This window comes from Spermophilus citellus, assembly GCF_964194105.1.
Source record: "Spermophilus citellus genome assembly, chromosome: 4".
NCBI classification, from domain to species: domain Eukaryota; kingdom Metazoa; phylum Chordata; class Mammalia; order Rodentia; family Sciuridae; genus Spermophilus; species Spermophilus citellus.
The window spans coordinates 160,067,571-160,089,048 of NC_138185.1; the positions used below are offsets into that span (position 1 = coordinate 160,067,571).

At 48.0% G+C, this 21,478-nt stretch overlaps 1 protein-coding gene across 4 annotated transcripts in view; it reads right to left on the reverse strand.

The window, feature by feature from the left end:
- Positions 1–21,478, reverse strand: part of SPTB (spectrin beta, erythrocytic) — a 122,602-nt gene that overhangs the window by 39,559 nt on the left and 61,565 nt on the right. For all 4 annotated transcript variants that reach the window (XM_081292551.1, XM_081292553.1, XM_081292552.1 and 1 more), the window contains 13 exons: positions 13,949–14,100; positions 12,578–12,751; positions 11,655–11,746; positions 10,695–10,775; positions 10,276–10,391; positions 9,773–9,885; positions 8,630–8,817; positions 6,786–6,903; positions 6,003–6,161; positions 4,690–4,992; positions 3,874–4,024; positions 2,314–3,184; positions 1,169–1,306 (listed from right to left, as the gene is read on the reverse strand). In XM_081292551.1, the coding sequence (XP_081148677.1) occupies positions 1,169–1,306; positions 2,314–3,184; positions 3,874–4,024; positions 4,690–4,992; positions 6,003–6,161; positions 6,786–6,903; positions 8,630–8,817; positions 9,773–9,885; positions 10,276–10,391; positions 10,695–10,775; positions 11,655–11,746; positions 12,578–12,751; positions 13,949–14,100 (2,656 nt within the window). The remainder of the gene's footprint in view (positions 1–1,168; positions 1,307–2,313; positions 3,185–3,873; positions 4,025–4,689; positions 4,993–6,002; positions 6,162–6,785; positions 6,904–8,629; positions 8,818–9,772; positions 9,886–10,275; positions 10,392–10,694; positions 10,776–11,654; positions 11,747–12,577; positions 12,752–13,948; positions 14,101–21,478) is intronic.

Genomic DNA, 21,478 nt, shown 5'->3' on the forward strand with positions numbered 1-21,478 from the left:
TCTCGGGCCTTTTCAACTCTCAGACTCAATGCAGAACCATCTTACCATTATTAAAGCCTCAGATTTTCCCTCCTCTAAGAATGGCAGGCACTTTGATATTTTTCACTTGGGATGAGGCATGCATCAGGGGTCTGTAAAGATCAAGAGTCTCTGGCTTCAGTTCATTGTGCAGCTGACAAGTTCTTCCTATCTGGAAGTTTCTCTGATTTAGACTGTTCTAATTTCCTCAGTTAAGCAGCAACTACAATAATCTCTCAGTCTTTCAATCTTTCAATCACTCCCGCTGCCTCTCTCTCACACACAACCTAACAAGCTTAAAGAAGAGTGAAGAGGTGTCTCCCTGCTCTGCATAAACACCAGACTTACAAAGGGATCTCCTGAACTACAGTCTCCATCCTTGAGTGCTGAGACAATCAACCCCATTCTAGTAGCTCCAAAGTATCTATCTCACTCCTGCCTGCTTTCCCTTAGGCCCTCAGTGGAGTCTCCACTGAGCAGGTCCATTTCTTTACAACAGGGTCTTCCCTAAGCCCATCTTCCAGATTACCCCAGGCAGAGCGAGGCTCAAGCCTAAGTGTAGAACACGTGGCAGTGTGTGTGCAGAGCCTAGGGTAAAAACAGAGACTGCAGGCATTTGCTCTGTCCTTAGAGATCCTTCGAGAACTAATGAGCAATTACATCCTGCACTGAAAGCACCCCCTCTCTAAAGGCTCCTTGGGGCCTGTTTTTTGTTCCAACCATGAAACTTGCTCGAGGCTCCCTGCTAATTCTCCTCTTCATTCAAGCCAACCTTATTATCGATGCTGCATTTTGGCACAGGCAGGAGCATTCTTTTATGGACAGTACTTAAGAGCTCTCAGAAAGCAATTTTCCCTGCCCAAGCATGTCCAGGGAAATATGGCATGAGTACCATACAGCTGATCTAAATGGACTCAGAAGTCCCCTCCAGCGCAAGTGTCTATAACCCCTTCTATCCATGTGCAGCCATCAAAGCTCAGTGACCGTGGCTCTCCTCCTGGTTGCTCAACCTGCTGCTCACCACAGAGCCCCAGGTCTAGGTATAAGACTGTGGCTGAGAAAGACAGGGGCCCTGGAGGTACTAATGTGGCACTGCATAGCCACAAGGGATACTTCAGGTACCCCCAGCCCAAGTCCCACCACACCTGACCTGGTGTTCAGGTGGTCCTGGTACCGCCGCACTTCCCCGCTGCGTGGGTGGCCGCTCTCCACCAAGCTGTTGGCAGCAAGGTTCACGCTTTCGATCTGACCCTTCAAAGTCTTCATCTCCTGGTCCAAGATGTCAAACCTGATAGAGAAAATGAGGAGCAGTGAGGTGCTTTCTCCTTCTGCTTCCTAAAGGCATTTGTCCAGGTAAGCAGGAAAAGGGGACAGATATTCTGGCACACCCTTCTTTTCTGGTTCATGGGTTCAATTCCGTGGTTTAGCATTTCCTGGATCAGGTTGGGAGAGGGCTGGTGGCTCCATGGAGAAGTGTGAAGGGAAGGGAGGCCTCTAAAGAGGTTACGGAGTGTTTACAGGCAGTGGAGTCAATCACCCAGTGACCACCTGCCACACTTCCAACGTCTTGATTACTGCTCTTGGACCTGGTTCCATCCCTGATACCCTGACCCAAAGGATGTCCTCTGTAGTGCAAGGATATGCTCCATTCCTGAGTAGACAAGGGAGAGCTGCCAAGGGGAGTGGGCTTTGTGACTATGAAGGTCAGCTCTCTTGGGTAAGAGCCCAGGACCTTCAGGCATCAGTGCAGGGCCACCTGAGCATGGCTCTGGGGAGCAGCCTCTATCCTCCTTTATCCCTGGATTCTGAACTTGGGCTGCTGAGATGCTGCCTCTCCTCCATGCACACACTGAACATGCCTCCCCTTCCAGAAGGCTGCTGGAATCAGAACACCAGAAGTGAGGGTGGCCTTGCAGACTGCTAGTTTACAAACTGGTCTCTGCAGCTGCTTGGAGTTCTGTGATTTAGGGACTGTCACAGAAAGCTAGAACTGGCACAGTCCTAGATTCACAGCCCCTTTATCCTCACCAGCTCCTACTTTCCACATTCAATTCCTTGAGCAAAGGTTGCTAGAGCTGAGAAGGAACTCAGCAACTGGACTAGCAAATCCCTGTGAGGAGCCCAATGGGTGAAGCGCCCAAAGCCACAAAGCCAGAACAGAACTCAGGGCTCCTACCACCTGAACTTTGCACCAAAGACATCTCTTTGCCTCTCAGAGACCCCTGCTGACCTAGAGGTGGAAGGTGGCACCCAAGCCTTGGCTGGGGAAGTGAGCAGAGGCTGAGCCCCTCTGACCTGTGCTGCACGACCTCCAGGTCCTCCAGGGTGTCTGGGATTTCCATCTCCTTCAGCCACTTTTCCTTCTCGCCCATCCACAGCTCACAGGCATCCGTCTCCCCAAACACTGTATACAGGTCCAGGGCGTCCTGCAGCCTCTGCCCACGCAAGTCCGCCTGGGCCACCACCTGCTGGTAGAGCTGCCGGAGGGCCTGTAGCCTGTTGGTCACATCGGGGGAATCCCGAAATTCTTGGGGGAAGTCCTGGGCCTGCTGTTCCAGGTGCTCCATCACCCCTCGGCTCTCTTCCAGCTCCTCTAGGAAGTCCTTGTGCTTCTTCCCCAGGGCCCGTGTGGCCCCTTCATCCTGCCCCACATCTTCACCAGAGAGCAGCCGGTGGGCATCTTGCAGCCAGGCCTTCAGATCGTCCGCATCCCCCTGGAACTGGAAGAAGTTCTCCGCATCCTGGAGATTCTTTTTACGAAAGGCAGCCAGCTCCTTCAGCTGGTCCCACTGGCCCGACACCTCCTTGACGCGGGCCTCTATCCGCGGGTACCCGTACTGCTTGCGTGCAATAATGCCTTCGGCCTCCTGAAAAATCTGCCCCAGGTGGGCATCCAGCCCGCGCAGCTCATCCTCAAAGGCTTTGTGTTTGCGCTGCAAGATGAGCACACTGGTCAGGTCCTTGCCGTAGTCCAAGGAGGAGTAGATCTGCTCTTTCTCCTTGATCCAGCTCTCGGCCTCATCCATCTCCCAGAAGAACTTCCAGAGCCTCTTGGACTGCTCTAGCTGTGCCTTCCGCCCAGCTGCCATGTCACTCAGCTCCCCAAAACACTGCTCCAGGTGGCTGACACGGTCCTGGATGATCTGGGGGTCACAAGGTTGGTACCCTGGAATAGGAAGAGGGAGGATGATGATAGCGAAGGGCTTATAGGCAACTTTCAGCTCGGTTACCAGATTAAAAACCATACACTCTCGAAGCTACTATCTTGTTGGGGCTTTGGGATTGGATGCCAGAGTTCTCAGTTACTCAGAGGTCAGGCCAAATTCTTTATCATTGGTCTAAACTTTAGGAATAAGAGAGATTAAAAGTTAAATCAGTTCTCAATAGAAATGCATGATACAACTTTATTTATTTATTTATTTATTTATTTATTTATTTATTTATTTGCAGTGTTGGGGATTGCATTCAAACTGCTTGTGTGCAATCATGCCTTGTGTGTGGTGGGCATGTACTCTACCACTGAGCTATATCCCCAGTCCATGATATTAAAAAGTTTAGAATGAAATTTTAAGGAGGCAGTGAGATCTTCTATTTAAGACCAGAAACTAAAAATTTAAATGGTCTCAGCCATAATGAACTAGCAAAGAGAATGGAAGATGGACGATGTCTTATTAGTACTCTGAATGTTTCCTGAGTATAGATTCCAAGGCAGCTGCCTGCTATCTGAGAGCTTGGCTATCCTCAAGTTTCATGCACTATCACTTGATGAAAGAAGCAGAATTCTAAAGATATATCCAAAGTGGGTGTCAGGCCAGAGGATGGGGCTCTGGCCACAGGAGACACCTTTGGGCTCACCTTTCCCCTCAGTGAACTGCAGGGTGGCTGCAGTGATGGCCTTGACTTTATCCCCTTGGATGGCGATGTCAGCCTCCATCAACTTGTGCTTCTGTAGCAAGTCCTCAACCTCCAACAAGTGCTTCCCAAACTCAGCAGACAACAGGTGAGCCTGGTGGAGGACATGATAGAGCGGATAAAAAGAAGTAAAGAGATGGGACCCCTCCCAAGGGCATGTCCATGTATCTGAGCTGCTGCTCAGGACAGAAGAAACTACAGAGCAGGAGTTCATGCGGAGGGTGCCCGTTGGAATCACCCATGGACAGTCCTACGGAAAGCCCAAGCCCCGTATTCATCTACTACATCAGTCTCGAGGCTTGGGCATGTGCATTTTTAGAAAGCTCTGCAGTCAGCCTGATGTGACTTCCTTGGTCAAGACCCAGTGGAGTACAGGGGAGAGTTCAGACTCTGGTTGGACCTATGCTGTGAGTGGATTCCAAGCAGTGTCAGCCTGATTCTCCAGGCTCCTGATTAATGCCTGTCTCTTCTTGATCCGGCAGGCTGGCCCCCAGTGACCACAAACCCAAGATTTCTTGGTCACTGGGGATACTGTGCACGTGGGACGGTGACATCTGCCTGGATGGAGCAGAATGAGCCAAGCAGCAGACAGGCAGATGATGTTGACACTCTACTGCCTCAGTTTCTCCATTTTGCTTCAGGGATGTGATTGGATAAACGGTATCTAACGGAGCATATGCTAACTGCAGGGCCATTAAGGTCCATGGTGAACCCACTTGGGGTGGGTAGGGGAAGGGGTAGGTGGTCCCTGGGGCCCACCTTGATCTCGTCCATCCAGTTGATGCTGTGCAGCATGTCCTGAAAGAGCTTCTGCAGGGCCAGGGTGGTCTCGAGCCTCTGGCGCCGGGACCGCAGCAGCTCCTGCAGGTAGCTCCACAGGCGCAGGATGTTGTCCTTGCGGGCCATGATGCGCTTCTGGTCGTGGTAATTCTCCTTCTCCAGCTCCTGGGCCAGGTCCTCCAGGGCCTTCACCCGTTCTTCGTAGGCAGCTGTGTCAGTCTCGATGGCCTCGTGCTTCTTCTTGGCAGCCTCCACAGCTGCCAGGTCGTACCCAAAGTTATCCTGTACCCCAGGGACAACAATAGGCAGTTCAATCAGATTCCCCCAAGTTCATTCCCAAATGTAGAGAGCGAGCAGGTCCCTTCAGCACAACGACTGGGTGGGAAAGCGCACTCCCAGCGAGGAGACAGTCTGCTGTCTTTTGGCAGTCTATCTTATCAGAGCCAAGTTCCAAAAACGAAATGTCTTGCAAGAACCTTTAAAAGCAGTCCCTTATTTTATTCTCTGTGCCACACTCGTGGGTGATGTGACAGGCGTATTACTAGCAGAGCTCTGGTGGCCTGCTGGCACTCCCCCACCCTGCCAAGAGAGGACCTGTCTGATTCTGGGTAGGAGGGACTGCTTGCTCTCAGAAGCCACAAAGCTGCGAACAGATGGTTTACCCTTGTGCTATCTGGGGCGCACGTACACTCTCCATTGCTCTCAATATACTTGCTACCCCCTTTCTGGACAGAATTTAATTTCATTCTAAGCTCTAAGTAGGAGGGAACAGATGCTCTGATGGAGAATCAGCCCTGGGGTCCATTCTTAGCTGGTAAAATATGTCCCAAGCCTAGAGGCTTAGATTCCAAAAGGTGCATCTGATTTCACCTTTCCCAGAGAACCATCATTTAGTGTCAGCTCTGACCCCCCCACTTTTGCTGATGCTACAGCCCACGTAAGACAACTTTAGGGGCCACTTCTGGACTATGAGGCTCTTTCCTAAAAAGGAAATTTAATACAGGCTGGGGGTATAGGGCTCTGTGATAGAGTGCTTGCCTAGCATGGGTGAGGCCTGGGTTGGATCCCCGGCACAGAAAAAAAAAAAAAAAAAAAAAAACAGACAATAAATTCCAGAGAGTTCTTCCTCAGAAACCATTCTTAATCCAGCCAATCTCAAGGAGCTGGGCTACAAGGGCGAGGAGAAGCTTATCCAGCTGCTGTTGAGAGGCCGATCAGGCTCCAAGTCAGTTGAGAGCTAGGGCCTCTGAAGCACTCTTCTCTCCTGCCATCCCCAAGTGCATCCCCATTACCTGAGTCACAAGGCGCTGGTTTTCGTTGAGCCACGTCTCTCTCATGGCAGCCTTTCTGTCAAAGCGCCGGGCCAGCTGCTCCAGCTTCTCCTGCCGAATGAGCTCGCTCCTCAGGGCCAGCTCCCTCTGGTACTCAGCTTCCTCCAGACTTTCCCAGGCCTGTGTGGGGCAGAAGGAGAATTCTTGGGGCACAGGAGAAATGGGTGGCTTTGGGCTCCCATCTCTTTCACCAGACACACAGTGATTTCGGGATTCTAGGTAAATCTCAATGCTCTTGGGTGACGTAGTGGCAGTTGAAAGCTCGGGCTTCATGTCTGGGCCAACCAAAGAGTGGAGGAGCACCGGTTGTGACCTCTCTCTTCCCTCTTCCCCTAAATCTGCCTCAGACTCTAGATCCAATATTGTGTTTTTCAACTCTCTGGAAGCTCAGTAAATACTTGTTGACTAAAGGATTACCTCCAACCCTTGGAAACATCTTAAGGCATTTCTCTTTTGTTATAAGTAATTAATATTCCATATTCAAAGATAAATTCAAGGTTCTATTGGGGATAGGCTATGCATCTGGCTCCAAAGAATAGTTCTGAGTATCTGAATAAGGAGTTGAACAAAAAAAGATGGTGGGTAGAGTTTGATCTCTCAGAACAACGCCTCCAAATAGCCAGCAAGCAGCTAATACCACTAAACAAACTGGCTTGGTTTAACCTCGTCCAGGGGCCATTCCGCATGCCTGCATCAGGAGCTCAGCCCACCACTGAGAATGCATAATGGAAAACACCATGGTACCCGGTTGATGTCAGACACTAGTTTCCCGTCATGGGGCGTATACACTTTCTGATTATTAGCTCTCATCCGAGATTGGATGGTAAAAAGTAGGACTTCCAGGTTCCCCTTCTCCTGAAACCTGTCAAGAAAACAGAGGTAGGAGATTGGTGTCATGATCCTCATGGCCAAATTGCTTGCTGACAACAACAGAGGTTTTTGGATCTTGGACAGCAAAGTATATTTGATTTAAAAACAAAGGAAAAGTAAAGGGAAGCCTTAGGTCTGCTTACCTGTTACAACATCTATCATTCTCACCAAGGGAGATCTTAGGGGGTTTGGGTTTTCATAACGCATATGAGAGAAAACACAGTGGCTAACACAGCACTTATCATTTGCTTCCACAGGGAACAGTTAACTGAAATATTCTGGTAGATATCAGGTTTTAGCAATCGACATAAAGACACTCTTCCTTGTTCTGCAAAGGATAAAGGCTTCTGACTAGCTCTTTAGATAGTTTTTTTTTAAAAATTGAGTCAATAAAACCTTAGGAGCAGCATTATCCACATAAGAACATATTGTACTGAATGCAACTTTCCCCCCAAGTGCTAATAAGCTGGATCTTCCAACAAGTCCTATAGGCCAGATGTTTTCAAGGGGTCAGGAAAGGATGGGCTCTGGGAGGATTGTGGGTACAGGAGACAAGAACTGGTAGCAGGACTGATGTCTGCCACATGGGCTCTAAGCTCCACGTAACTGGGGACTTTTACACGTCGTCTTCATGAAACTCAGGGGGCTACTTATGTCAACATCCTTCACATGGCAGCTGGGATTGGCTATAAGCCAGGTGTCCACCACAAGCTCAGCCTGATGGATCTCAGTGCTCAGAGGCACTTAAGAGGGCTAAGTCCTTGAAGCACTGTCTATACAACCAAGGGTAACCTTGTGTATAGTGCCTGGTAGACCCACAAGGAATGCTATCTGTATTGAATTTAGGACTTTAAAAGTGTCAGGCTAAAAGACAGATCCTTGTTTATAGAACATTCTAGGCTCTGTGTCTAACCTTTCCCTGTTTGAGAGTCTTGAATGGAGAGTGTGGGAGATGAGAAGGGAGACCACACATGCACATACATGTTTGTGTGCATGTTTGTGGACACATGCATGTATGTGTGGTGTATGTGTGTTCGTGTGCATGTGTGGATGCACTGTTTGTGCACAGTTGGGAATATGTTCCTGTGTGTGCATGGTTGTGTGTGTGCATCCATGATTGTGTGCACAGACCTATGCATGTGTGTGGTTGTTTGTGCACATGTGCATGCACATGCAGTTTTGTGTGTGCCCACATACGTGTCTGCATGGTTGTGTGTATGTGTATACGTGTGGTGGGGTGGTGCTGAGATTCTGAGCAGCAGGATTAGTGCTTTGCAGAGGAGCAGTGACAAATGGGAGAGGCAGAGATGGATATACTTGATGATCACAAGGCCCCACACAGAGAGCTCAGAGGCTGAGAATACAGAGGTCATCTCCAGAAAACAAACCCGTAGCTCAGGACACAGACAAAAGCAGAGCTCTCCAAAACTAGTGCTCCAAGGAGACTCAGAAGCCTCAAGTTCCTTTCCTGCGCCTCAATGGGTGGGGGGCAGGGGTTCTACAAAGTACCTTCCTTGGTTATGAGTCAGGGTTTCCTATAATTTGATGACTTGGGAGTAGGGTGGCCAAGAGGGGCATGATGCTGGTGACAGATGTGCATGCAGCTCTTGAATCTTGAGGCTGTGTCCCATGGATACACTTCATAACACCCAGAGCCAGGCTCTACCTTTGAACAGTCAGGTAGCCCTCGATGACCACACCCTCCCAAGTGCCCTTACTTGGGTGGCTTCTCCACTGTGCGGTAGGTGCTGAAGGCCTGCAGCTGTTGCTGGACGCCAGTCAGCGAGTTGGCAAACTTGCGGCTGTTCAGGACGTTAATGGTCTGCTCGATCCAAGTGAGTAGGTCTGAGGCTAGCCCACTGTACTTTTCAATCATCTTCTCAGTCTCAATGGCGTGGTCAATGACCTAAGGAATTGCTTTTTCAGTCATTCTCATCTCCACTGCTGAGGTCACCAATGGGGCTCAAAATCAAGGTGCCTGAAGTGGGGTTCCCACCTCTCAAGCCCTGGAGAGTTCTAAGTTGCGTTTGTCCCCTGAGACCCAGAATGTGGCTAAGGCAGAAGAGGTGGGCTGGAAAGAGGTGAAGCCCTCTTGCAAAATTGGCAGAGAGCTGGGGTTCAGGAGAATTTGCCCCCTTCTTCTAACCCTATAAAATATTAGTAAGCTCGGGCTGGGGCTGTGGCTCAGTGGTAGGGCACCTGCGGTGCATGTGTGAGGCCCTGGGTTCAATCCTCAGCACCACATAAAAATAAATAAAGATATTGTGTCCCACTAAAACTAAAAAAAACAAAAAAAGATTAGTAAGCTCACTGCACCAGGATACCAGTTCTTGAGTGGCTAGGGATTCGTTTATTTAAAAACAGGGATTCATTTATCCAAAAATGTTTCTTAGGAATTGAGAACCATCTTTATTAAATACCAGACACACACAGATGAATGGGAAATGGTTCCTATCCTTGAGAAGTTAATGACCCAGCAAGGGAAAGGAATCCGACCTGAGGTTCTGTACAGAGGGGTGGGTTTCTGGTAAACCGTGGGAGCCTCAGAGGTCTGAAGCCACAGACAAACCAAATAAGCCCACAGGGGTTGCTTTGGAATGTTCATGAGGTCTCCATGCGGAAGACACTAGGAGCTGCAGGTGGAAATCTCTGAAACCTCTTTCTGGACAAAGATCTGCTTTGGAAGTCAGCTGGAGAGTTTGACAGAATGCTTTAGATACACACACACACACACACACACACACACACACACACACACACATGCTGTAGCTGGGGGCCCAGACCTGAAGCTCTCAGACTGGATAGGGCCTGGGGCTGGCAAATGGAAAGAATGATGCTGTACTGACAGAAGAGCTCAGTACCTTGCCGACACGCTTGCCCTCCACTGCCAGCACCTTCATCTTGGAGAAGTAGTGGTAAAATGCCACCACGTACGTGATGATGGATTTCTCATCGGGGTTTTCTGTGAAGACATCTGTAAGGGGAAAGGGTGCCCTCTCAGCACCAAACCAAAGCCAGAAAGGTCAGGCTGAGGTTCAGCCCCTCTTCCTCCGGCACAAGTTCAACCATAGGCATCAAGTGACAGCCAATGGGGTGAGAGTAGAAGGTCTGATTCACACGGTGATGAAATGCACAGCAGGACCACAAATTACAAAGGCAGAAAGAGGGATCCAAGGTCCACACTAGACCTGTGTACAGGCAGGGGAGGTGCTTGGAACCTGCTTGGAGCTGATGAGCTGGTCCAGTGCAGAGCCCTGGCCTGTCCCCACACCCTCCCCAAGCCTGAGTGCACCTGGCACCTGGCCAGCCTCCAGGAACCCTTTCAGCCCGGCTCTCTCTAGAATAGTGAGGGGGGCTGGCTCACCTTCAGGGTCGAGGAGTGGGATGATGCCCAGCTGGCGCTCAGCCACATCAAATGCATGTTCTAGGTTATGCCGGGCATTGGAGTCCTTCAGCTTATCAAAATCGATAAGGTCAGGCCTGGGGACAAAGATGGACAGTTAAGAGGGCAGCCCTAGCATGATGGAAAGACACTGGACAGATGCAGGAAGGTGGCCAAGAAGGAGAAATGAGAGACAGGAACAGCGGAGAGGGGCTGCTGTGAGCACCAGCTGGTGAGGAAGTGGGCATCAGGTGCGAATGGAACTTAAGGGAAGCATGGACACTAGGGAGGCCAAGGGCGAAAGGAGAAAAAACAGCAGAGGAGCCTTCCCCTGGCCCCTGTGTTAAGTGCAACACATCCAAATACCCAGTCCATCCCCACAGTTCTCTCCTTCCTCTTACCGGTGCTTGTGTATCAGGGCATTAAAGGCCAGGCCATCCTTCCAGCTGGAGGTGAAGTTGGTGACATTGACGTGGGGGTACCTAAAATATTCAAGAGAAACAGTGAGATCTGAGAAATAGGCCAGGTGCGGTGGCGCTCACCTGTGAGCCTATTGGCTTGGGAGGCTGAGGCAGGAGGATCACAAGTTCAAAGCTAGCCTCAGCAATGGTGAGGCCCTAAACAACTCAGTGAGACCCTGTCTCTAAATAAAATACAAAATAAAGCTGAGGATATGACTCAGTGGTCAAGTGCTCCTGAGTTCAATTCCCGGTACCTACCCCCACCTCCAAAAAAAAAAAAAAAAACTATCTGAGAAATATCTGGGTGTGGTGGCTCATGCTTGTAATCTCATCAGCTTGAGAGGCTGGGACAGGAGCATCGTGAGTTCAAAGCCAGCCTCAGCAACTTAGCAAGGCCCTGAGGAACTCAGCAAGATCCTGTCTCTTAAATAAAATACAAAAAAGGGCTGGGGGTATGACTCAGTGTGGTTAAATGCCCCTGGATTCAATGTCCAGTACTCAAAAAACAACAACAACAACAACAACAACAAAAAACCCTGAGAAATAGATTCTTTTGGAGCCATAAACAAGTGTGTGAACTGAGGGCCAATATGCCAGGAGAGGAACAGATCTGACCCTTCTGAGCTACTTCAACACCAGGGGGCAGACCTAAGCCACACAAAGACGCTCTCCCATGACTGTGGCCTACACACCCAACAGGCCCCACAGTCTGACCTCAGGCAACTTTAGAAAAGAACCTGCCTCAGCCCCAAGAACCAGGTCAGGACAGGCAGCATTGATAATGTTGGAGCTATTACAGTTCTAGGTGGTGATTCTTAGTGTCCCTTGGGGATGGAAGCCCCCGGGGGAGCCAGAGGCAGGTGGGAATGTGGTAGTGGCAGGTTGCCGAGGCACACGTACCCTGCGGTCTTCATCTGACACCACAACAGCAACGCATCTTTGGCTGACCGCGTCTCACGACCTTCCTGAGTTTGGACAACAATGTCCTGAATCTGAAGATGGCAGAGAGAGAGGGCGGGGGGAGTAGTTTAGCACAGATCCCTGAGGGACGCCCTTCCTCTGTCCTCCTCTGCAGCCATCCGTCCACAGCACCGACTCTGCAGCAACACCACCCTGAGGCCCTGGTCCCTGTCGCCTCAGTCTGCCCGAGCACATGGGATGGCTTCCTCACGTCAGAGGAGACAGCTTAAATTGGGAAACTCTAGCAGGACGCTGAGAATCAACGACACCACACCCTGATTCCTCTGGTCAGTTCGATGCCCCCCAAGATGGAAGAACAACAGGAAAGCTGGACGATGCAGTGTTGCATTAGCGGTTCCCCCTGCCCTTTCGTCCTGCTGTTATGACCACCCACTCTTCCTCACTTGCGGCGGGGGGGGGTGGGGGGGTGGGGGGTGGGGGGGGTGGGGGGGTGGGGGGTGGGGGGGGGTGGGTGACATCCGACCTCCGGGACCACTGAGATGAGGCCTTGTCGGTGGTTGGCTGTTCTCTTCTCCCTCCTGGCCACCCTCAAGCCAGCAGGTCAAAAGCCCTGCTTTCCTTCCCTCACCCTTTCCAAATGTCCTCAGGAATAATCTGGACCCTGATTATTATTATTTCTCGTTGACTTCTATGGTGTCCCTCAAGACACTGCTCTACAATTGAGGGATGCCCCTGAGCTTCAGCACTTTGGGATGACACAGGATAGTCTCTCTTTCCAAGAGCTCTGACCCGTAGATGGGTTTCTAGACTCCCAGAAGGTGCACACTCACTGGTCTCTAGTCACTATTTTGTACAATCCCTAAGTGCCAAGAGGCCTCCTTGAATTCCTCCCTGGGACCCACCTGGAAGCGGAGGATGATGGTCCAGATGAGGCCCAGGACCAGGCGGTGGTTGCCATCCACGATGTCGTGGGAGCCCATGTTCTCCAGGTGCACACGCTGCTCCTTGAGGAACTGCAGGGCCTTGTCCACGTTCTCCAGACAGTGGATGCGCATCTTTCCCTTGGTGGGCCTTGGCTGGGGGACAGCAATGGCACCAGTTGGCACAGAGGGATTACACAGGTGTCTGCAGGCTGAACCAGCTCCTGCCATCAGCACCACCCTCCACTCTCCTGGCCAACTGGTCACTCTTGCTTTCCTTTTAGCAAAGGTAGGAGGTTCCCTGTGGTGAGCACTCAGAGCTTGGCAACCAGACTGCATGGGTGCCCTTTTGGGTCTGAATATAGCCTTCTGAGCAGGCACCAAATGGCCTTCGAACACAATAATAGGACAAACAGTTAATTGAGCACTTACTATGCTCCAGACACAGTTCTAAGAACTAATTACTGCAGGTCAGTGACAAGAATAATTTAAAGCTTGGTGATTGATAACAGACCCGTGCCCGCCGATCATGCTCCTCCCTGCATTAAATGCCTCCAACTCAAATCCAAGGGGCTCATCAAGGATGCTAAATGTCCCATTCAAAGGGATCTCAAGGGTAATACTCTTCAGTGGCATTTCAAAACAAGTAAGAGAGAGAACTTCAGCCTGGAGTTGAAAAGGTGAGGTGCATTTTCATTCAAACCCCAAGGTTCTCAGAGTATTTCCTCAGGTACACGTATCCTTGTCCTCAGTCTATGCATCGTGGAAATGGAAGCAAAGAGGGTCCTATCTGACAGGCCCAAGATCACCAAGGAAGTAACAGAGCAAAACAAGCACTTTCACCTACTTCTCCTTCAGAGGCAATTGTACCATCAGGTGGGGTCTGCCGAGAGGGTCTCTAAGAGATTCCACTAGCACATGTGGGAAATCACACGGCTAAACTACCTTCCATACTTTCCTCTGGCTTCCAGGAAAGATGTGAATTCTCCAACAACATGTGAGGAGGCTAAGGCTCAGGCCATTACCGGCAGCCCCAGAGGCCCAGACTCCAGTGAGAACAACAGTGCTTTGCATGGCTTCTATGAGAAGCGCGCCTGGCACATAGTAAGAGCTCAATGAACTGTCCGTTGTGGGTTTGGTCAGAAGGGACAAGCAGCTCTGGGAAGAGGTCAGAAGACCTAGTCAGCCAGGTGGACACTTGACATTCTAAGTATCGGGAATTCCAAAAGAATAAGGAGAAACCCTGGCAGACCATGAGAACTGAAGGTACCCTGACCATGTCTTTTCCTAAAATGTGGCTGATGGCACCAGCCATGAGTCCAGGAAGAAGTACAGCACAGAGAGGGGCTTTACCAGCATCTCTCCGGAGAGCACCTCCAGCAGCTTGATGAGCATCCGCCCATCCCGCAGGTCCTTGTAGAGGTCGCTGATACGGCAGGAAACTCGGGCCAGGTGGGAGTTCACCCATTTTGTGAAGGTCTTCTTCTGAACAACTTCCCGTTCATCTGGGTGGAAAGAAGAGATTTGGGTGAGCTGTGTGAGGCTGGCAGGGCCATGGGACCCAGGCTGAGGAGTTCCACCTTAGTCCCAGGGTCCCCCAGGCCTGGCAGAGGAGGCTGGTGTGTCCTTTCACCTATTTCCCAAGAGCATGCTCCATTCCTGGCACCTCTGGCCCACAGGGCAGCCGAGGAAGGCAAGGAAGACACTGCTCCCACCACCACGCACCTAACAAAACACCCCGGATTCACCATCTGTCTCCCACTGCCACTCAGAATATTCTGTACTACTGTGGGATTGAATTAAGACTTCAATGCTAGGTTCACCCACCCATGCATCCATCCTTCCATCCTTCCATCCATCCATCCATCCATCCATCCATCCATCCAATGTTCTTTTTTGTTCCATCCACTCTTCCATATTCCCTTCATCTAATCCCCATCCATCCCTTAAGATTCAGTGTAAATGGATTTTCAGGAGAGCTTTTCCTGATCCTCTGGCTGGGGCAGGTCTCACTGTGAATGTCCTGACCCCTGCATTTGCATTTCCAAGTATTAGCCGAAAGTATGATTCTCTGGCAAGACTGTGGGCTCCTTGGTGTCCTGTTCACCTCTCCACCCCCAGGGCCTGGTGCTTCACAGCTGGTGCTTCCTAGCTGTACTAGGGATGACTGTACTAGGTGGCAGGCCTATGTTAGGCCTGATGACATAGGAAGGTAAAACAAATCATCTGCCTACAAGGAGTTCCTGGTAGGTAGAGGAAAGAGATGAAGAGTTAGGATATATAGAATGGTGATCCACATGGGGTTAACGAGAATGAATGCTCCTTCCGGGAGCTACGAGCATTGCACTACTCTATCTATTCTGTCCATTGCACAATTCTCTGTTTCCTACCCCCAGAATGGTAGGCAGGGGTTCTTGATCTTCAGCTCTGGGATGGTGACAAGACACCTCCATCCTAAATCAACATCAGCCCCAAAGAAGCTCCCAGCTTGTGCTGGGCCAATTCGAGTGGGTATTTCTTGGTATCTTTGTATAAATAAATGCCACTAACCTGTCCAGGTAAGGCTGGAGAGAAGAGAGAAGACTGGGATAACACAAAGAAAGGGGAGAAAGAGAGCAAGGAGCGGTAGAAAAGAAGAAATAGAAACAAAAGAGAAGGTGGCGTGAGCCCTCCTTCTGCTTAGTTTTGTGAAGAGTTGGTGGCAATTGGCTCCTGGCCACCTGGGTTGGGGCATTCAGAGCTCAGCTGACCTGACAGCGTGGCTGAGCCTGGGGGCCCTGCAGGATCCCTAGGGACGGTGCGTGGGGGGTGGGTCACAGCCAGAGCAGACATAGTGTGGCTAAGCCAGGAGGGAACGCTGGCACTGCGGAAGCAGGCTGGATGTGAGCTCAGCGGAGCCCAAACCGTGGAAGGGCTGGCTTCTTCAATTATTAAATACCTGACTTCAGGATTACAAAAAGAGGAGCCCAGCCAGTGCCGCCTCAAGGGTATAAAGCTGGCAGTTCCTGAGGCTCTAGCATCAAATTCCTTCCTACTTCATGGCTATTTTAGTGCTAGGAACTCAGCCTCTCTATTCATCTGTTCATTCATTCAGCAAATGTTTACTGTACACCCAGCAGGTGCCAGGCTCTGGGTGGAGGTAGGGAATTCAAGGACAGGACAGTCCCCATCTTTGAGGCAGACGAATGCTATGACACATATGATGGGTGTTTGAGTCATATATGAAAAATTCTGTGGCAGCCACTTAAAGAAGCTCTCCAAGAAGAGGAAAAGTACTAGTACAGCTCATCTGAACCTTAAATAAATACAAAATATAAAACGGCATTCATTCATTCTGGACCTCTGGGCAAAGTTGCATGGGGAAACCCTGTAGTCAACATCATATTAAAATGCTTTCCTAGTTTCAGAGACAGCTTCAGCAAAATGCATCCAAAGTGTTGATGATAATGCTGGACAGAAAGCAACAGCATTTATTCTGGGGCATTTGGGGATTCAACAGAGCCAGCTAGAGTCCCCCAGGGTTTTCCCTAGAAACCAGATCTGTTTCTTAAGTGGCTCATCCTTTCAATTAGATGTGCAACCTTTGACTAAGGCACTGAAACTTTCAGCCCCTTTAGCAAGTAAGTGTCCCCAAAAGCTAATTTTTTTTCCTTCTACATTCTCCTGTCTTTAAACCCCAAAGCTTCATGACACACAGTGCTCAGACGTGTTTATCTGTACCTGGTAAAAGGATAAGGGGGTACTTCTAGCTGGGGACATGGAGTTTGGGCTGGCACATACATTGGTGCAGAAGTTTCATGAAACATCCTCAGAGCTCCCCAGTTTTCAACACATAAATGATGCGCTTTAGGCCCCCAAATGCTGGAGCTGCAGATTGAGAGCACGGGCAGTGGCCTGTTGGCTGCTGTAACTTGGAGGCTGGGGTGGAATTACCCAGAGTCCCCTGCACCCTGCAATGCTTTGCAGTGTTGAGACACGGGAAAGAGGGTCCCGAGAGGGTAATGATGAACAAAAGGAGAGAAAAGGCCCAGGGGTGGGGATTAATTTCCATCAGCCAATTCGCTTGGCTGCTCCCCATCGACCCTCTCAGCACATTCACTCCCGCATGGCCTGGTCACTCCTCAGGAACCTTCCAAGTGCAGGAGAGACCAGTGGCCCAGAGCCAGCTGGGTGGGGAACCCTGGTACTGTGGACAGGAGGGAAGGCGCTGTGCATAGGCCTGTCCCCAGGGCACCCGAGCCATCCTGCAGCGGATCAGGCTGTGGGAAGGAAGCTTCAGCAAAGCCCTCCAGGAGCCAGGATTTATTTCCAGAGCTCTAACCCTGTCCTTGCAGGAAGGAGTGAGTGAGCATGGACAGGCTCCTGATCTCTGGCCACCATGGAACCCAGGGCGACTCCGATTCTCCTCCTTCCCAGGCCGTGGCCACTTCCACTCCCACTAAGTGTCAGGGCTGCCCTAAGAAAACTCATCTTCCTCACTGGTCAGCTCTAACCCAGAATTACTCTCTGGGTATCTTGATGAGTGATCTCTTTCTCCTAACCCCCTTCAAAAGTTAAGCTTGAGGTCCAATATACACATGACACCAAACCCTCACATATTTTTCCACTGAGTTATACATGGGAAATGCTGGCACACAGAAAGCATGACATCATGTGAGTTATCATCACCACGGCTTCTGTTACTACGTGCCTGGGCCTGTCCTAGAGAATGCGTGCGCATAGGCTGCCTCAGGCTCCCGGAGGGCTCATGATGGAGTTGAGGAAACAAGACACACACTCACTAACAGTTCATTTTTCAACCAAACAAGAAATAAATGGCAATTAGTTTTAATCACACAAGTGCTGCTACAAGATAATACTGGCTTAGTTACAAGATAAATGTTCCAGATGTCAAAGAAGACAGAGGTCATTTCAATTGGAGTCATCAGGGGGTCCTTCTACAGAAAAGCACTTTGTATATGTGGAAAGGAAGGAAAGTCAGGAAGACAGAATGAGCCCCAGCAGACAGGCATCAAAGGACAAAGCTTGTCCACAGGCTACTGAATGCTGCAGGTTAGCAGATATGTGCAAAATAGGTTTTAAGGTCTGGGGATGTGGCTCAGTGGTAGAGTGCTTGCTTGGCATGTGTGAAGCCCTGGGTCAGAGTCCTAGTACCACAGGAAAAAGAGAGAGAGAGAGAGAGAGAGAGAGAGAGAGAGAGAGAGAGAGAGAGAGAGAGAGAGAGAGAGGCAAAACAGGTTTTAAACAGGATATAGCAATCCCTGAATGAAAAGCTAAGACATTTAGACTTAATCCTAGAGGCCAAGGGAGCCACAGAAAGTATGGCACAGTCATTTCCTGAAATGTTAATTTGTAAGGATCCCAAACAACCATAAAAAGACAAAATGTTTCAGATCATTTGAAAAAGCGCACTGAATTGTTGGATTAGAAAATTCAACACCAGCAAGACACATCAATTTACCCTGAATTAATACATATTTAACACTATTGAAATGCATTTAATTATGTAATTTAAATTTAGGAGAAATTAGAGAAATGATCCAAAAATTATTGGAAAAATAAGCAAACAAAAATGACTAGGAAAATTCTAAAAATTAGAGTAATAAAAGGCAACCAATCTTCTCAGGTATTTTTTCTTTCAAAGAATATTTATGGTAAAACTGTGTAGTACTGCTGGGTATGGTGGTGCACATCTGTAATCCCAGCAACTCAGGAGGCTGAGGCAGGTGGATTGCAAGTTCGAGGCCAGCCCCAGCAACTTAGTGAGATCCTAAGGAACTTAGCAAGACCTTTCTTCACAACAAAAAAATAGAAAGCAATGGGGATTGTGGCTTCATATTCCAGGTTAAATTTGTGGCTTAGTAGTAGAGCATGTCTGGATTCAATCCTCAGTACTAAAAAAAAAAAAAAAAAAAAAAAAAAAAAAAAAAAAACCCAAATCCCCTAGCATGAGAAACCAGAATCAATAAACCATAATAGGCCCTACAGGGTGGCACATGCTTGCAATCCCAGCTGCTCAGGAGGCTGAGGCAGGAGGATCTTGAACTCAAAGCTAGCCTTAGCAATTTAGCAAGGCCCTGAGCAACTCAGCGAGACCCTGTCTCTAAATAAATATATTTTTTAATAGGGTTGGGGATGTGGCTTAATGATTAAGTGCCCCTGGGGTTTAATCCCCACTACAAAAAAAAAAAAAAGAAAGAAAAAAGAAAATATTCCAAAATACATATGGTCATTTAATATCTGATAAAGGTATATTTCAAATATGAAGAGGAGAGACGGTTATTCAGTAAAAGGTGTTTGCCAACCTAAATGACCATCCAGGAAAAGTTAAATTCACACTTCCTACTCCAGGTTAAATTTCATTTGAATCAAAAAACAAAATGTACAAAATGAAACCATTAAAATACCCAAATCAATCATGCTAAGGTGTTCCTCAAAATAATGTTAGTGTAGAAAAGAGCCTTCTAAACACAACACAAAATCCAAATGCCACAAAATAAAAGATTGAAAGTTCAACTATGTTCAAAAAATTTTATGTGTGTGGAATAAAACGCCATAAGAAAAGTCCACCTGATGGGGAAATGCATTTGTAACGTGTCACTGGGCTGATTTACTTAATACGAAAAGAACAGCGTTAAAGTTTGGAATGTCTCCCAGAGGCTCCTGTGTTAAAGCCTTTGTCCCCAGCTTGGCATTGGGAGGTGGTGGACACCTTAAGGGGTGGGGTCTGATAGGGGTCTTCAGGTCACTAGGGGTCATGCCCTTTAAGGGTATTGCAGGAGTCTATTTTTCTTCTGCTTTTTTTCTGCATGTTGGCCATGAAGGGAGCAGCCTTGTTCCACTGTGCACTCCCCACTACCATGTGCTGCCTCACCACAGGCCCAAAGTAATAGGGTCAACAGATCATGGACCCAAACCTCCAAAACTGTGATCCAAAATAAACCTTTTCTCTTTATAAGGTGTTTATCTCATGTATTTGTTACAGTGACAGAAAGCTGACTTACACAAATGCCTAAATATAAATAAGGAAAAAGACCAACAATAGGAAGAAAGAGTTAACAGAAGCTGGGAGTGGTGGCGCATGCCTGTCATCCCAGCTGCTTGGGAGACTGAGGCAGGAGGATTGCAAATTCAAAGATGGCCTCAGTAATTTAGTGAGGCCCTAAGCAACTCCGTGACACCCTGGCTCTAAGTAAAATACAAAAAAGGGTTGGGGATGTGGCTTGAGTGCCCCTGAGTTCAATTCCTGGAACCACCCCTGTCCCCCCAAATAAAAGAGTTAACAGAAAAAAATTATAAACATCTCTTAAATATGTAAAAAGCTGTCCAACCAATCTGTAATAGAAGTATACATTAAAACACACACACACACACACACATATATATATATATATATACACACACACAAAGTCTAACATGTATCTTTAATTAATTTGAACAAATTATATAAAAGATATTTGTGAGACAAGTAGAAAACTTTGAATAGCAAGTGGGTATTAGATTATATCAGTATTCATTTTATCAGATATAATAATAGTATTTTATGCTTAGGTGGGAAATGTTCTTGTTTTCCAGAAGCACCTACTAAACTAATTAGAGGTAAAATGTCATGATGGTCTTTATTTTTAGAATACTTCAATCCCAAAAATAGTAAGCAAATACAGCAAACTATTAACAACTATTATATGTGGGTGATAGTTCATTTCACCTTTGTCTCTGATTTTTTTGTATATTTGATGTTTTTCACACTTAAAGTCAGAAAGTAAGTGAAAGTACACCAAGACACTATATTTATCAGATAAGCAAAGATCAAAAAGTCTGATAAAATATGATGTTGGCAAGGATGTGGGGAAGAAAGCATGCATATGTTTCTGGAAAGGGCATAACTGGGGCAACCTTTATGAGAGGCAATTTGGCAAGACTGAATAGAATTACAAATGCACATACTTTGGGAACCAGTAATTTATCTTCTAGGAATTTATTCTACAGCTATACATGTACATTTGCAAAATAACATACATAAATGTTTATTCACTGCACTTTTTGAAATAAAGAACAGAAACAACCTAAATATTCATCAATAGGGGACTAGTTAAATTAAAATTATATGTCCACACAATGGAATACTATACAACTGTAAAAAGAAGGAGGAAGCTGTTTATGTACTAATATAAAGCAATTTCAAGATGTATTAGATGAAAAAGTATAGAAGAATGTATAGTTAAAAAAAATGGGCAGAAAACAATCTAGACCATTTGCTTAGATGTGAATAAAAGAGTCTTGGAAAGATATACAAGACATAGTTAACACAGGTTGTAAGAGAAGAATTGGGTGCCTGGAAGGCTAAGGAGGGAGTAAAACTTGTTATTTGCCCTTTTATAACTTTTCAGTTTTACCTACCAGGTATATACATATTTCTTCTTTAAAACAGAAATAAGTACATTTTCCTTTTTTACAGAAAATTTAAATGTTTTTTCCTTTCCCCCTCTTTCCAACATAGGCTAGTTCCTTTTGTGTTTCCTTACCTAAGGATTTTTCACTAGGCAAAAATCGCAAGCATCTTTAAGCATCTTTGCACAAGGGCAAGAGGGGGCAGGTCAAGGAGGGGTAACACTCCTGAGCTCCAGGGATGGATCCTGGGGTCCTGAGGGGGCGCAGCCAGGCACACTTTGCCTCCCACCACATCATAAGAGGGGTTGGCATGGATTCTACTGTTCCTGTTTAACTAGCTGGGGGGTGGGGAATTTTGTTTCCAACCAGTTAACTTCATCACACTGGACCTGTAAACAGTGGAATGCAGTTCTCTTGCCCTGAAGGATTTGCAACCTAACTAGGGTTGATTTCAGGGTAGGACTGTAGGGTACTTAGGCAAGTCTGAAAATG